Source organism: Gopherus flavomarginatus, chromosome 9, assembly GCF_025201925.1.
Source record: "Gopherus flavomarginatus isolate rGopFla2 chromosome 9, rGopFla2.mat.asm, whole genome shotgun sequence".
NCBI classification, from domain to species: domain Eukaryota; kingdom Metazoa; phylum Chordata; order Testudines; family Testudinidae; genus Gopherus; species Gopherus flavomarginatus.
Genome location: NC_066625.1, coordinates 52844794 through 52861598, shown reverse-complemented (window position 1 = coordinate 52861598; position 16805 = coordinate 52844794). Strand labels below are relative to the sequence as shown.

The 16805-nt window shown below is 48.8% G+C and overlaps 1 protein-coding gene across 3 annotated transcripts in view; it reads left to right on the top strand.

Moving 5' to 3' along the window:
- The window catches only part of LOC127057758 (mucosa-associated lymphoid tissue lymphoma translocation protein 1-like), a 69931-nt gene that overhangs the window by 35424 nt on the left and 17702 nt on the right, over window positions 1-16805 (top strand). For all 3 annotated transcript variants that reach the window (XM_050966792.1, XM_050966794.1, XM_050966793.1), the window contains 5 exons: window positions 2768-2945; window positions 7039-7113; window positions 10044-10171; window positions 11258-11389; window positions 16100-16251. In XM_050966792.1, coding sequence (XP_050822749.1) covers window positions 2768-2945; window positions 7039-7113; window positions 10044-10171; window positions 11258-11389; window positions 16100-16251 — 665 coding nt within the window. The remainder of the gene's footprint in view (window positions 1-2767; window positions 2946-7038; window positions 7114-10043; window positions 10172-11257; window positions 11390-16099; window positions 16252-16805) is intronic.

Genomic DNA, 16805 nt, shown 5'->3' with positions numbered 1-16805 from the left:
GCCAAACTTTAATAATGTTCTTTTAACACAGTTTTTTATATAATTTCCTATGTTTTTTAAAAATATGAAAATTGAAAACAAAAATTCCATCCCATGGAATGATGCTGACCCCCTCACAGGTCATCAGCAATGTTAGGATCTTGAGAGTCAAAGCACAGTTCTCCTTCACTAGAGCTAATGGAGTAACTGGGAGCAGTAGAAGGCTTTTATCTTCTCTCTGGATCAGCCACTAGAGAGGGGTGGAGAGAGGGGCTTCACAGCTATATGTTGAGACTCAGGACTAATGGGTTCAGTTCTAGTTAGGGTAGTGTTCTCTAGTGGTTATTAGGGTTGACAACATTGTATTTCAAAAATACAGGACAGACCTCAGATGTCCCCAGTCTTAACTTGAACCTCAGGGTGAGTTCTTCTCTTCCTTTGTGCTTCCTAGGGAATCTCTCTCTTCAGCTCTGGTGCTGCAGAGAACTCAGGGCCTCAGGTACTGGGCTGGGCAGCCATTGTGGCTTCTGTCCACATTCTGTATGGGGCGCAAGGTGAGTCAGCAGCTGCAGTTACTGATTTCCACCTGCTGCAGTGCTGTGCACTGCCGGGGTAGGGGCTGCAAGAAAGCGTGTGGACTCGGAAGGTACACCTAGAGGAGACTTCGCTGGGGGTGTGCGTGCAACTTTCAGCAGGGCCTAGAGATGGAGGGGGAGCTGGCCCAAATCTGAGTGGCATTGCAATCCCATGTGCCAGGTCAAGTTGCAAACTGGCAGCACTTTTCAAAGAGAAGTGCTCAATCCCTACTCCGTCAGGGATTCAGGTGCCTGAACAATGCTTCAGACCACTCCGGCAGCACTACACCCCTGGTGGAAATGTTGGCTAAAAGGCATCCCAAACTGATTTAGTACAGGCCAGGCAATTTTTTTATTTAAATAAGGGCTGACCCTTATAATACGAGATTTTTGGCAACCTTATGTGGTTACAGACCCTTCTTCCCCTGCATCTCCAGCCTCTTCCTGTCCCTTTCTGGCCCTATTTCATCATCCTCACTGCTCTCTTCCCGCCCTCCAGCTCCTGCTTCCAACTCTCCTCTTTCCCCAGCTTGTTTCTGCCCACCCCCCAACACTGCAACTGTTCCCCCTCCTTGCCTCCCCCTGACTTCACTCCTCTTGTGTTTAAGTCAGGGGGCTTCCTCCTTCTCCTCCCTGCTGTCTGGAGGCCAGTAGGCAGGGCGTTGAGGATAGGAACGTGGTCTCTCTGCTCTCAGTTGTCCTGCCTTCTGTCATAGCAGCCCCCTCTCCCACCTCTCCAATTGTAGGGAAAGTCCAGCTCAACCCCAGCATGGCATCATCTCCGTCGCTCTGTGAGGATGGGGCATTTGCCATCTGGCTGGCACATAGACACTGTGACGGGCTGGAGTATGCACTAGGATTACTTTGGGGAAGTTCTCTGGCATGTGCGATGCAGGATGATCACAACAGTTCCTTCTGGCCTTGCAATCTACAAATCTATCCTCCAGGCAGACAGAATCTTTGGTATGTGCAAACTGATTTTTCAGACCCTTAAACTGAACAAATGTGGGTAGAGTCTCATGAGGGAAGCAGAAGGCACCTCCGTAACTCCAAGGTGACCATGTGCCAAACGTCAAGTCCTTGCTCCACAGTATGGAGGTGCTAGAACTCCTCAATGAAATGGTTGTAATCATTTTTTTAACATGGGAAAAACAATGTATTTTTCCGCAGCTTCATTCTCAGAAACAGCTGAACCATTTTAGCTGAATCTTCCCAGAAATATTCAACTTGAGGCAAACACTTGACGTGGAATATTTTAGCCCAGTTATTGGCAAAGTTATAAGCAACTGAATACAGGTTCTTATGATGGGAAGTGTTGGGCAACCTTAACTATAGGCAGAGCTGCCTATTATCCGATACACAGAGCTGTAATAAAGAAATATTAAGGATGCAAAATTAATTTAGTTCCAATTTGCTGCATAATACAGTGGCCCTTGCTTAAAGGCAAAGATTAGAAGAGCTGATGTGCTAGTTTCTCTCCTCTACCAAGATCCACTCAGCACAAGAGGTGGGGAGGGCACCATGCATGAACTGGTTACAGCTCCCTGATTCCCAGGTGCAGCTACTCCAGCCCCACTTCTGCAGCTCCAGAAGTTCTACTGAACTGAGGAATGAAGTGATGAGAGGTGATTCCTTTCAGGTGCTCAGGTCCCCAGAAGGGAGCTGCAATCCATGGATGGATTTGTCCAGTCAAGAGGAGCCATGATGAAGGGTGTCAACAGAGACTGTGGTGAGGACAGGTTTAGGCTGGTACTAGAAAGGGCTTCTCTCAGAGTTGTAGGACTTAGGACAATTGGCCACAAGATGTGGAGGAGCAGGGTAGGTTAGACCGACAATCAAATGACAGCTGGGTTATCATCTGCATAGTAAAGTGTCGCCATCATTAGTGGGGGGGAACAACACACCTGATTTGGGGCCTCAAAGAACCTCTGAGGAGGGGGGTGAATTGTGTTGCCACGTATCCGTTCTGAGGAGTTGCAGTGCCCAGGAGGAGGAGGTGGGCTCTGGTGTAACACACCTGCTCTGAGGTGTTGTAGCACCCAGGAGCATGGAATTGTCTGTGATATAACACACCTGCTCTGAGATGACATAGGTCCCCATGAGGAGGGGAGCGGGTTGCCCTGGTAATGAACAACACCCTGTGTTTTCCATGCCTCATGGTGCAAAGCCTGGCCTCTTCCCATAACTTTCCCTCTCTTGTCCATGGTTTGCAGCCGTATTCTACTATGCTGGGCACGGATACGAACATTCTGGGAGAAACTACATGGTCCCCATTGACGCCCCACAGCCCTATGCCCCTGAGAACTGCATCAGCGTGCAGAGGATCCTCCAGAAGATGCAGCAGAGGCGGACGGCCCTCAACCTCATCCTGCTGGACACCTGCAGGAAATGGTAGGCTCTGTTCCTTTCCCTCACCTCCCAGGGACAGTGGGGTTAGCAGTAATTGCGTTCACGATCCAGAGGGGAGACAGGAAAGAACCCATGACTTTGGCCCAATTCAGCTGGCTCCTTTGGCATGGGCCTAAAGTTCATCGTGTGAGAGGTGACCATTGGCGTCTAAGGCACTGATCACATGATTAAAGCTACACGCACTCAACTACAGTGCTGAATCAAGGCCTTAATTAAGAGATAATGACAGTGAGCTTAACTCCAGGCCCATTGGAGCCTACAGACGCCTCTGGCGTGAATGCTCCTCAGCAGGAGAGTAAGCTGGACAGTGCCTTGTCCGAGCAGACCCCTTGCCTGAGCATTTTGTGAGGGCAGGTGCTGGGCAGGAGCTGTAGCCTCCCATGGATGTCACAGGCCCTGCCATCCTCCCCAGGACTGTGACACATAGTACAAAAGAGGGACCATTAAGGCAAGCACTGATTTTCCCTTCAGCTTCCCAGGCGGCTGCCCAGATCCAGGTGGCTGCGTCTTTCCCTAACACCAATAACTGTGCCTTTCAGATTGATGCTTTTTAGGTTTTATGTCCCAGATTAGATTAAATGGAGCTTTAAAGACACATTAGGTTGTTTGTTCCCCCCATATCTTTTCCCACCATGGCAGATGACCAGTTCCTCTGGCTGCTTTGGAGCGCACCCCAGCATAGGGCAGCCTTATGCTTCACGCACTCAGATTCCTGTGGTGAGAGGGGAGCTGCTCCACACAAACAACCGGCAGCAGCCTCCAGCAAACAGCAAAAGGTTGTGGGTTTATTTTGCCATTGCTGCATAATCAAACCCATGTAATGTGTCAGAGGTGTCATCAAATAGGTCTTTGTTTACTGTGTGCTGGGACCTGGCTTAGGCCTGAGGCCCTCACTATGTAGCTGCATTAATATCTTTCGATTGTAAGGTTTCCTGAAGCTCCCATTGCCATACTATCTCTGTGCTGCTCAGCAAATTGCTGAGACGTTTTCTGCCCTCTTCCCTCCTCTGGCTGGCTGTAAGCAGTGATGTGTGTAGTGCCCCTCTCCACTGGATTACCTCTTTTAGCACCAGTTTCCTAATAGGTTTTGATGGACAGGCCTGGGTTCTTCTCGATCCCACCTCCAGCTCAGCAAGGTGGAACTTCTTTATTTTCTTCCCATATGCAATTATTTGGTGGTGCCTCCACCCCCCTCGCTCCTTCCAGGCTGGGTCAGCAGGGCAGCTTGGGAGGAAAATTGTAACCACAGGGTAACCTCCACTTACATGCCAGATAGTTGGAGACTCCCAAGAAATAACACAAGCACACACAATATTTTCAACACAGTAATTATATTAAATAGGAAAGAGAACTGGGTAAAACAGGATTACTGGTGTCCACACTGACAATACCTGCGAATTTCCCCAGTCATGAGACCTGATACAGCAAATGTAAACATTAGTGTCCCATTGGTATGCGTACTTGTAGGGGCCCTTGATTACCTGTGAAGAGCTTTAGTGCCTTCATGCTTTGGAGCAGAAACATGAAATTTGGCGAGGGGGTGGTCCTGGGGTTAGAGAAGAGTCTTGTGTTGTCTCCATGGAAATCCATCCAGATTTGGCCAAGTTGTAAGCCACAGAAAATCACCACGTGCACATTTGAAGTAGAGCTTGTTAGAGGCTTGTTGCTCAAATCTGTGATCATTCCATCTGCACTGAGCATGCTCCCTAGCAGGACCCGTATTAGACTTGCTGGGGTCCAGGACAGAAACTAAGGAGTGGGTCCCCACCCCACCTCCCTTACCTGCTCACACATTGGATTTCTGCAACGTTTCTGAAGCTGAAGCCCTCCTCCTGCATGTAGCAGCGCCATAAATAGTACATTAAAATGAACCATTTGGTAGATGCAGTTCCCATTTGGGTTTTCGCCTGTACGCATCACTGAGATATCTGAGCACTTTGGGATCTTGGGACTATGGGGACCAGGACAAAGTGATCTGTGTCTGGGGCTGTCACTATTGGGCTACCTTGCACCAGATTCCAGTTGTAGTTGCACCTGCTTTACGCAGGTATCACACCATTGAATTCAGTGGAATTGCTCCTTGTTTACCCCAATGTGAGAAAACAATTATAATCTTGTTGGCATTTCTAGGGCATGTTGCCTAAGACAAATGGACATAAATCTCCTCCCACCTATATGGCATGTAAATAATTGAAGCCAGTGAGCTACAGTGATGTAAATGAGATGAGAATCAGGCCCAGGGTCTGGGCGCTGACCCTGCCCATCATCTCCATTGCCAAGGATGTCTCTGTTCCGTCATGCTCTGGAAACATGTTCCAGCTGAGCCTTGTCCTCAGTCGGGGCAAACAAACCAGAACCGATTTTTCCATTCCCATTACTAGACTGGCTATTCTGTAACTGTGCGTGTGTGTGTGTGTGTGTGTCTCTGTTGCCATCTGCAAGCTGCTTTGCACCCGAGCAGCTGAGTGTAGCCCATGGATTAGATGCACACTGCGCGCTGTTTGGGGCCAGTGAGGGCTCTAGCCTATTCTGGGATATGATGTCTTGTTGTTCCTCGTGTCTGGAATCCTCTAGCCGCTCATGTGTTTGTCTGGAGCAGCTGAGGGCAGATAAATCTATCCATTCATTGATTTTATTTAGAAATGTATCTCATGCCTGTCATTGTCACTTCTGGGTGTGTTTGAAAAGTAGGTGCAAGCCAGACAAACATTGCCATCCTGTGGCCCCCTCGTTCCTGGTCACAAGTTATAAACAACCAGCCTGCTATCTGCTGCTGACTCTGTGAAACAGGGACATCTGTACCTCCTCCTCAGTAGGCCCGATCACAATGGAGGAGATAACACTGCTGCGGAAAATACTCTGGGCCTGGCTCTGATCTCAATTCCACATGTGCAAACTGGGAGTGACTCTGCTGCACTGATGTAAACCTGGTGTAAATGAGAGAGACGCAGGCCCTCCCTACGCACAGGTATCTTCAGTGCCCAGAGATATTGCATAAAACTAATTCTTCCCCAGTAGGCTGCAGATAGCAACCTCCTGTGCAGACCCCGTGACTAACGCCATGCACAAAGGATCTCTCAGGCACTTTGTGGTGGAAGACAGGCCTTTCACACCAAATCAGCCCTGACACCCTTTACCTAATTTTGGAAATTATGGGCCAGCTCCTTGGCCACAGCAAGGTCACTCTGCACCAAGGCCGCCCAGAGGATTCAGGGGGCCTGGGGTCTTTGGCGGCGGAGTCCCGGGGCGGAAGGACCCCCCGCCGCCAAAGTGCCGACGACCACCCGGAGCAGAAGACGCTCTGGGGGCCCCAGCCCCGTGAGAGTTTTTCAGGGCCCCCGGAGCAAGTGAAGGACCCTGCTCCAGGGGCCCTGAAAAACTCTCGTGGGGGCCCCTGCAGGGCCCAGGGCCTGGGGCAAATTGCCCCTCTTGCCCCCCCCATCTGGGCGGCCCTGCTCTGCACTGCAGTGGCGGCAAAGCAGCCCTAAAGCTGCCCTAATAGGACAGTGGGGGATTCCTCTGCATTGCAGATGACTGGCTGGCTGGCCTAGCCAGCTCCCTGGGGAAGAGAAGACGTGTGGGTTCCAGCAATCCTCATCAGTGTAATAGTTTGGGGGGCCAGTATGAACCAGTACATGAGCTGTTATGAGTCCTGATGCGGATCTACACTATGCTGGTGAAAAACCAGCCACAGGATCAGAGCCCCAAATGGCTGCTTTCCAGCTGCACCCTCAGCTCTACCCAGGAGTCAGCCCTACAGATTTCAGCCAGACATTTTCCCCTTTGCTCAGCCCCGGCAGCACAAAGAACCCAGGGTCTGGCTGGGCTGGGGGAGCTCTCAGCTGTTGAAAAGACCCCATGGCCATTGCTACACCATCCTCCATGGCTTTCGTTGCAGGTAAGTGTTTGGAAATTGGGTCTGATGTAATTGTCAAGTGCATTGCTGTCGCTCAGCAGATGCCATTGCGTTGAACATATGGGTTCTGTTTGTGTCCAGGGATGGGGCCATCCTGTACATGTATGAAAGCGAATCCCCCTTCACCCAGTTCACACTGTTACATCCTTTCATGTCTAGGTACAACCCGCAGTGTGCGCTGTCGCAGGTGCAGCCGCTGGAGCCCTGGGGGAATACAGTTTATGGCTATGCCACGTAAGTACCTGCTGATTGCTCATAGCTGGAGACCTCTGGCACATCTCAGCACTGTGGCTTGAGGCTCTTGCTTCTGCGGGGCTGGAACTCTGGCCATGAGATCAAATGTCATTGACAGGGGGAGGTGCTGAGAATGCCAGAAGCCGCATCGGCCCTGTCACCATTTGCCAACTAGTACTGCTGCCGCTGGACATCCCTAGTGCAGACAGGGCCTGTCTCGGATCTCTGGTTCTCACACTTTCTCTCTGACTTTCCTGATCTGTACCCTCATCTCTCCCTACAGCCCTGTGCTGGCAGCAGCTGTGGCTGATCCACAGTTAAGATTGTCAAGTATCAGGGGTTAGCCGTGTTAGTCTGTATCCACAAAAACGACAAGGAGTCTGGTGACACCTTAAAGATTTATTTGGGCATAAGCTTTTGTGGGTAAAAAAACCCACTTCTTCAGATGTGTGGAGTGAAAGTTACAGATGCAGGCATTATATACTGACACATGAAGACAGGGGAGTTACCTCACAAGTGGAGAACCAGTGTTGACAGGGCCAATTTGATCAGGGTGGATGTAGTCCACTCCCAGTAATTAATGAGAAAGTGTCAATTCCAGGAGAGGCAAAGCTGCTTTTGTAGTGAGCCAACCACTCCCAGTACCTGTTCAAGCCCAAATAATGGTGTTAAATTTGCAATGAATTTTAGTTCTGCAGTTTCTCTTTGAAGTCTGTTTCTCAAGTTTTTAAATCTGTTATAGAATGTCCAGGGAGATTGACATGTTCTCTGACTGGCTTTTGTATTTTACTATTCCAGATGTCTGATTTGTGTCCATTTATTCTTTTAGACTCATAGACTTTAGGGCAAGGAACCAATATGATCATCTAGTCTGACCTCCTGCACAAAGCAGGCCACAGAATCCTACCCATCCACTTTTATAACAAACCCCTAACCTATGTCCGAGTTATTGAAGTCTTCAAATTGTGGTTTGAAGACCTCAAACTGCAGAGAATCCACCAGCAGGTGACCCATGCCCCCACACTGCAGAGGAAGTTGAAAAACTTCCAGGGCCTCTGCCAATCTGCCCCAGAGGAAAATTCCTTCCCGACCCCAAATATGGCGATCAGCTAAACCCTGAGCATGTGGGCAAGACTCACCAGCCAGCACCCAGGAAAGAATTCTCTGCAGTAACTCAGATCCCATCCCATCTAACATCCCATCACAGACCACTGGGCATACTTATCTGCTGATAATCAAAGATCAATTGCCAAAATTAAGCTATCCCATCATACCATCCCTTCCATAAACTTATCAAGCTTAGTCTTAAAGCCAGATATGTCTTTTGCCCCCACTACTCCCCTTGGAAAGCTGTTCCAGAACTTCACTCCTCTAATGGTTAGAAACCTTCATGTAATTTCAAGTCTAAACTTCCTAGTGTCCAATTTATACCCATTTTACATAGAGACTGTCCGGTTTGGCCAATGTACATGGCAGAGGGACATTGCTGGCTCATGTTGGCATATATCACATTAGTAGATGTGCAGGTGAATGAGTCTCTGATGGTGTGGTTGATGTGGTTGGGTCCTCTGATGGTGTCACTAGAGTAGATATGAGGACAGAATAGGCAACAGGGTTTGTTACGGGGATTGGTTCCTGGGTTAGTGTTTCTGGGGTGTGGTGTGTAGTTGCTGGTGAGCATTTGGTTCAGGTTGGGGGGCTGTCTGTAAGCAAAGACTGGCCTGTCTCCCAAGGTCTGTGAGAGTGAGGAATCATTTTCCAGGATAGGTTGCAGATCGTTGATGATGCGCTGGAGAGGTTTTAGCTGGGTGCTGTATGTAATGGCAGTGGTGTTCTGTTATTTTTCTTGTTGGGCCTCTCCTGTAGTAGGTGACTTCTGGGTACCCGTCTGGCTCTGTCAATCTGTTTAGTCACTTCAGCAGGTGGGTATTGTAGTTTTAAGAATGCTTGATAAAGATCTTGTAGGTGTTTGTCTCTGTGGGAGGGATTAGAGCAAATTCAGTTGTATTTTAGGGCTTGGCTGTAGACAATGGATCGTGTCAACACTGGTTCTCCACTTTTGAGGTAACTCCCTTCTCTTCATGTGTCAGTATATAATGCCTGCATCTGTAATTTTCACTCCATGCATCTGAAGAAGGGTTTTTTTACCCATGAAAGCTTATGCTCAAATAAATCTGTTAGTCTTTAAGGTGCCACTGGACTCCTTGTTGTTTTTGTAGTTAAGATTGTAACACCCTTTTGTGGCCTAAAATCAGTGAGTATTTGTAATGGAGTCTCTCCCCACAACCCAGGACACATCCAGCCTGAGCCGCAGTATCCTAAAGTTAGACACAGAGCTGGCTGTTCTGGATGGCAGCACCTCCTTCAGGGCTACAATTGGATAATTCAATTGACACACCCTGTGGCAGTGCACAGGGCACCCCATGCGTCACAGAACTTTTTCCAAGGCCAGGAGATCATTGTGGGGGAGATTTTCAGAAATGCTGAGCTGTCCTAACTCTGCCCCTGAAACAGTACAATGCAGTTTCATTTTCATTAAAACAAGCCTCTGTATTACACTAAAACGCTGCAGTTACGCCCAGTGGCTCACGATGCAAACAGCAACAGAAACTACAGGAAAACCATCAGTTCGATGCAACCTTAGAATTAGAGGACCAATACTCTGAAGCAAATACAGGTGCTCATGTTCCTTCATCCAAATGAGCAGCATATATTACTCCAATTTTTGAGCCCCTTGAGTTTGCAAGGATTCTGTATTGTTCCCCCAGAATTGGCAATTGACTTTCCAGGGTCCTTCTTAATATGGCTAAAGCAATAACTCGGCCAATAGAAAGGGAATCCTGAATCAAAGTGCGTCTGTGGGGTTTCTGGGTGCTCCTGCGCCATGTCAGTGTGGCAAGCAGCTGAGGGTCGTGTGCTTGCCTTCGAAGGAGTGAAGATGCCGAAGCCTATGAAGTGCAGGATGGGGAGTTCAGCTCCGGGATCTTCATGAAGTACCTGAAAAAGCACATTCTACAGGAAAAGAAAGTGACCCACGTGCTGGAGGATGTGTTGGAAGGTAAATATTGCACCGGAAGCTGTTTAGTTAAAGCTGGAAGCTATTTGTTCCAGGAAGTAAAGGTGAGGTACAGTCATTGATCGAGGATTCAAAGGAAGAGGAGATGGAACAAACAGACAAATGAAAGGCCAGTGAGTCTCCAACCTGGACAGCATGTCCAAGAGCATCAGAGTGAAGGGGCTGAGCTACTAACAAAATCCCTCTCTCGTTAAAGTCAGTGAATATGCAGGGAATCGCCAATGTACCTAGAGGTGATCCTGGGCATTGGAGGCCAGGGGGCCTCACATACACTGATTTCAGTAGAATAACAAACCACCTGGGTGAAGCTGGCATGCTGGGTATAAACCAGCGCAGCCGCTGCAAGCGAAAATCCTGCCTTTGCGGTCTACTACAGTTCTCTAATCACGGCAACACCAAAGCAGGGGCGAAAGAAGAACCAGCTGATAGCATTTACCCAGTCCTTCAAAAACCCTTGGCAAAACCCCTTGCAAGAGGCTATTAAGGAAATTCATTAATTGGGTGTAGATGTGACAAGTCAGAAACGGGCTGAGACAGAAGCAAAGCATAACAAGGAATGGTCAGTGTTCCTCAAGGCACAGAGGTAGCAGTGGGGTGGTAACGTTTGCTGATGACTCAGTGGCAGTTGAAATCCAGTGCAACAAATGTGAGGTGAGGAGTGATCTGAACTCTTCATTCACATTGCTGGGTTCTCAATGGACTGAGCTCACTCGGGACAGGGACCTGGGGGTTGCTGCAGGCAGCTATGTGAAACCTCTGCTCAGTGTGCAGGTGCGGTACAGAAACCAAACAAGATGCTAGGATGTGTAAGGGTGCAGTACTGCTCAGTAGCTCAAAGAATATACAGTGTGAGGTTCTGAGCTGGGCCAGAAGGGTGATGGGGCGCATCAGGAACTGTGTATGTGGAGAGACCAAAATGGCTGCAGGCATGGTGTGAGCCAGGCCTCCAATTTAGGAGGGAAATTCAAAGCCACAAAAAGGAAGTGGGCTCAGTGGGAGCTGGCTGCCTCAGCACCCTTTGTGCCTTATCCCTTTGAACCATTCCTCAGGCAGCTTTTTCTCCCCCAGACATTGGCCGGGACCCCTTGGTAACTGGGAAGCAGGTGATGGAGATCAAGCACACTCTGAAGGAAGCCCGGGCGCTGACAGACCCTATCTGCACCACTGGGCCGACTGCGGAGCTCTGGGGACACAGCCATGGTAAGAAACCAGTGCAGAGCCCTTAGCCACGCTGTCTCAGCCCCGGCCCTGGGGGTCTCAGGCAAGGTACATTAGCATCTGGCCTTTTAAATATGTCTTACATTAGTAGTTCAAAAGGTTGTATTTGGGTTTCCCTGCTCCTGCTTCATGCTGCGCCCTGTTCACAGTCACACTGTCCCTATAAGGGAGCACCTCAGAGTACTGCTTCTCTGCCACCCACTCCAAGAAGCAGTCCAGGCCATGGAGACGGCTAGCAGAGCTGTGGGAACCGTTTTGGGAAGGGGTTAGGGTGGGTGAATCCAGAGGGGGCTGCTGCTGGGTCTGGGCCTATGGCACAGAGTGAGGTGGGAGCCTAAGGGTCTCTTACCATAAGAGTCAGATGGGGGAGAAGGAGCAGCAGCACCCAGGATGTGGGGAGCAGCAAATAGAGGGAGGTCCCACTGCCACTGTTGAGCAAGAGGCTTTTCATGGCAGGTTCAGGCCCTGCTGTGATTGGAGCAGAAAGCTTGTGAAGAGGTGACTCGACTGCTGGCCGAACGCTGAAGCAATTCCTATCCAGGGAATTATAGTGGAAATAATGGGATGGGGCAAAGAGAACAGCAGCAGCAGGGAATTTGAAGAATGGGAGTGACAGGCTCAAAGAAGAGATCAATCCACGGGTACCCAGCATAGGAGGCTGGGCCAGGGCAGGTCACAAGGAGTCTCCCAGGGATCACTACCCAGTCATGGCCTCGAGCCAGCAATTTACAACTTACATACCTTCCCACACTGCAGGAGTACTCAAGCACTAGAGGCAGAAGGGGCACCCTCTCAAAAAGTAATTGTAAACAGGGATCAGTTCTTGGCCCTACGCTATGTAACATGTTTATCAATGATATGGAAGAAAACACTGATAAAGGTGGCAGATGACCCAAAAATTGGGGGAGTGGTAAATAATGAAGAGGACATGTCTCTGGTACGGAGTGATCTGGATTGCTTGGTAAACTGGGCACAAGCAACTAGTGTGCATTTTATTACAACTAAATGTAAATGCGTAGTGTGACATACCAGGGTACAATCCAAACTAATGAGCAGCTGTATCACCCCCGCCCTGCTACCCTGGGTGCCTCTGTTTGCCAGAAGCTGGGAATGGGCGACAGGGGATGGATTACTTGATGATCACCTGTTCTGTTCATTCCTTCTGGTGCACCTGGCATTGGCCACTGTCGGAAGACAAGATACTGGGGCTAGATGGACCTTTGGTCTGACTCAGTATAGCCATTCTTATGTTCCTACAATGCCTTGCTAAAGTATCTCCCACCTGGGCCGCTCACAAACAGCCTCCAGCGTAGAAGTCACACCCGAAGTATGTGTGTGTGTCTTCAGTCGGCCAGCCATGCTGGAGCTATCCTCTGGCTCTCACCAGCCTCGGTTATACCGCAAGGTGACCCCAACACACCTTCAGACCCAGATTTCCCCCCAGAAATGTATGTCATGTTCTGCCTAGCCCTCTTGTGGGCAGTACAAAATATTGTAAGTCCATTATTCCTTAAAGAGAATAATGTGCCAGATTATTATCTCGAATAGTTATTCAGACTCTTCAGTTTAAACACACTGAATTAGATAAAACAGTAAAACAAGTTTGTTAACTACAAAGAGAGAGATTTTAAGTCATGAGGCATAAAAGTCAGAAATGGTTACAAGGAAAATAAAGATAAAATGTTTACTAATACCTAACAAACTATGTCAGATTCATGCAAAATTTCTCACCATGTGCTTTCTTTCAGCAGTCTTACTGACCAGTACCCATCCCCCAGAGTCCAATGACTGCTTCCTTTGTTGCGTCAATTGCAGTGAATGTGATGGGCAGGTAGAGAGTGGGAGGGTGCCTTGGGGTATTTGTTCCTTCTTTTTAAAGTTTCAGTCCCTCTCTTGAAAAACATTTCCGGCTTGGCACAAGAAGGCAGAGAGTCTATGTGGAAGGAAATTCCCTTTTTCTTACCTGTGAGCGTCCTTTGTTTCCCTTCATCTTGATGACTCTGTTTACCTCTTAAGGCAAATTAAGCAGAGCACATATTCCTTTGTTTAGGACAGACTTGTTTGCTAACCTCTGTTTGAGCAGGGCCATGGGGTTTGGAACATGTGTTAACAACATCATACAGGGAAATGTTATAACTTTACGTACAGTGTTGCCACACATATTTTATCGGGACGATACTGACCAGCACATTAGGAGTTCTCAAATTATACCTTATAAGGCATAACTTGTACAAAAATTTTTACAACATGTAGGGCGTGAACATCCAAGCATCATCTGTCACATGTATCTAAGAACAAAGAATGTAGCCCATATTTACAGGATGGGGGATTCTATCCTGGGAAGTAGGGATTCTGAAAAAGATTTGAGGGTCATGGTGGATAATCAGCTGGTGCAACACAGTGACCAAAAGGGCTAATGCAATCCTGGGATGCATAAACAAGGGAATCTCAAGTAAGAGTAACGAGGTTATTTTACCTCTATATTTGGTGCTGGCGTAACCGTTGCTGGAATACTGCATCCAGTTCCAGTGTTCACAGTTCAAGAAGGATGTTGCTAAATTGGAAAGGGTTCTGTGAAGAGTCATGAGAATGATTAAAGCATTAGAAAACATGTCTGATATTGATAGACGGAAGGAGCTCAATCTATTTAACTTAACAAAGAGCTGCTTAAGGGGTGACTTGATTACAGTCTATAAGCACTGTTGTATTAATTTAGATGCAAGGCTAAAGGCATTAACATAACCCAGTCACTGTCCAGCATTAAAGAGTGTTAAGGTTTGGGGTTTGGTCTACAGAGACTTCAGCCTACTTAGTCCCATGGCAAACACCATTAAAAATCCTTTTAACCTTTTATTAAAGATAAAGAAAAGAGGGGGACATTTAAAGCCTTTACAATATAAAGTATTAAATACGGCTTTCCTTTTAACAGCATACTTTGTTCCCTTTTAGCTGGAGAGAGTTTTTAGAAGGAAGAATCCTCATGTCTGACAGTCTCTAAGATGGTATCAAAGCTGGTAATAACTACCCTTTTGGAGAACAGAGAAGAAGTTAGTTGAGATGGGCTGGAGCTGTCATTAGTATTAAGATCCAATCCCATTTCATCCCAGGTGGTGGTTGGGAATCAGCTAGAGCTGGTGGATGTGGTGATGTCATCTGGGTCCTTTTCTCTGGCCCTGTCCAGTCAGGACATCTCTCAGGATCAGGATGATGAAGGCCTGGGGTCCCAGGAGATGGTGGGGGTGGCAGTCATGACTGTGAATCTCATCCCAGTAGCCAATTTTTCTCCCAAAGTCTCTTTTCTTCAAGGACCCCAAAATGGAGTGATGGGCAGAATAGTCCGTTATTTTGTCCACTATTTAGGCCTCTTTTCCAAAGCACCAACTTTAGTTCACTAACTTCTGGTTTCACACTCAAGGACTGTGTTAGAATCATGCTGATAAACCAAGAATGATCTTCACACAGTCCTTGAGTTCGGACTAGTTCAATCTGTTTGTCTCCCTTTCATGCCTTTCCCCACTAACATTTGCTGTTCCAGGTTCCTGTGACATCTTATGAACTTAAGCTCATGTTTTATAGTTAAACTCACAAGTGGTAAGGCCTACAAGTTTACCCTAAAATAGTACTGTGGCTGGGGAGGGGTTTGACAACTCACTGGCATGGCGCCTCCTGCTGGTCGTCCTGGGAATTAGCTCTTCCAGCTTGGACAACCCTCTGCAGGCCGGTGTCTCCCTCCCAGACCCAGTGCCCTTTGCTCTGGGGTTCTGCCCCAGCAGTAACCCCCAACCTGGATCTCCCCTCCCTGGGGAACCCCCAACTCTCTAAACCCACCTTGCCTCAGTGGCTACTGCCAGTCATCATCTAGCCCCAGCTCCCTCCGGCAGACTGCAGTCTCTAAACCACTCATCATCAGCAAGGGAGTTAGGACCTGCTGCCTTTGCATTTCTCGGGGCTGCCCCTCTACAGCCCCAGTGCCTTTTAGTAGGCCCTTTTTAAGGCCTGCAGCCTAGGGATTTTCTAGGCTGGAGCTCCCCAGCTCCCTCTGCCCTTCCCCAGCCCTGCTCCACCTCAGGTACCCTTCTCTCTCCAGCAGCTAGGTCCTTCTCTCCCAAGAAGCTAGAGAGAGTGCCACTTCTCTGGCCCATAGCCCTCTTATAAGGGCCAGTTGGGCCCTGATTAAGCTGGCCACAGCTGTGGCTCCTTTCCCAATCAGCCTACCTTTCAGAGCTGAAGCCCTCTCCAAGGCTGCTTTTAACCCCTCTTTACTGGAGTAGGGCAGCCACCCCATTACAGGTACCTACTTGGGAAACAGTTCATGATGGTCTCTTCAGCCAGCAGAGAAAGGTCTAACACGAGCCAATGGCTGGAAGTTGAAGCTAGACAAATTCAGACTGGAAATACTGCATACATTTTTAACAGTGAGGGTAATTAACCCCGGAACAGTTTACCAAGGGTCATGGTGGATTCTCCATCACTGACAATTTTTCAGGGTGCATGTTAGGGTCTGCTCTAGGAATTATTGTGGGGCAGTTCTCTGGTTGGTGTTGCAGAGGTCAGCCTAGGTGATACAGTGGTCCCTTAGAATCTATGAAACATTCCCATCTGCTGGCAGTGGCACAGAAATGAGACAGAGAGCGCTTGGTGTGCTGTGCATTCTGGCCTCTGCAATGACCACTCCTCTGATTTCACTTACAGAGTTGCTGAAGGAGACACTGACTTTTCCATGTGGCATCCAAGTAGAGCTACGCTTCCAGGTGGTTTTCTCTAACGTAATGCACGTGAGTGCAAAGCTGCAGACTCCACCTCCACACGTCACCGACATCCGACTCCTGCTCTGCAGACCCGCGGTGAGCTCCTTCACGTCTTTGGCTGGGGACCTTAGGCCAGTGTCCTGAACTTCCCTTCAGCAGGATTGAAAAGGCAACAGAAATAGTAATGCCGGTGGTTGGGCAGGAAGGAGGAACAGTGTGCAGGTGGGGGTTATGTAGTGTGGGTGGCGTGTGTATAGTGTGGGTGGGGTGTGTGTTGTGTGGGTAAGATTTGGGAGGGGGTATATGTCCAGGAGAGGCTGAGGGGCTCAGTGTGTAGAGAGGGTGGGATGTATATTTGGGATGGTGGAGAGGGGAGCTGGGAGTGTTTGGGTGGGTGGGTGGAAGCCTGGGGTACTGCTGTTGGGGTAGGTATGTTCAGGGGCCAGGCAAGGGGAAATGTGCGTTGAAAGGTGGGTTGGGAACAGGGGCGGCTCTAGGAATTTTGCCGCCCCAAGCACGGCAGGCAGGCTTCCTTCTGCGGCTTGCCTGCAGACGGTCCGATGGTCCCGCGGCTTTGGCAGACCTCCCGCAGGCAAGTCTGCGGGAGGTCCGCCGAAGCCGCGTGTAACGTGCTTGGATGCTCTGCAAGA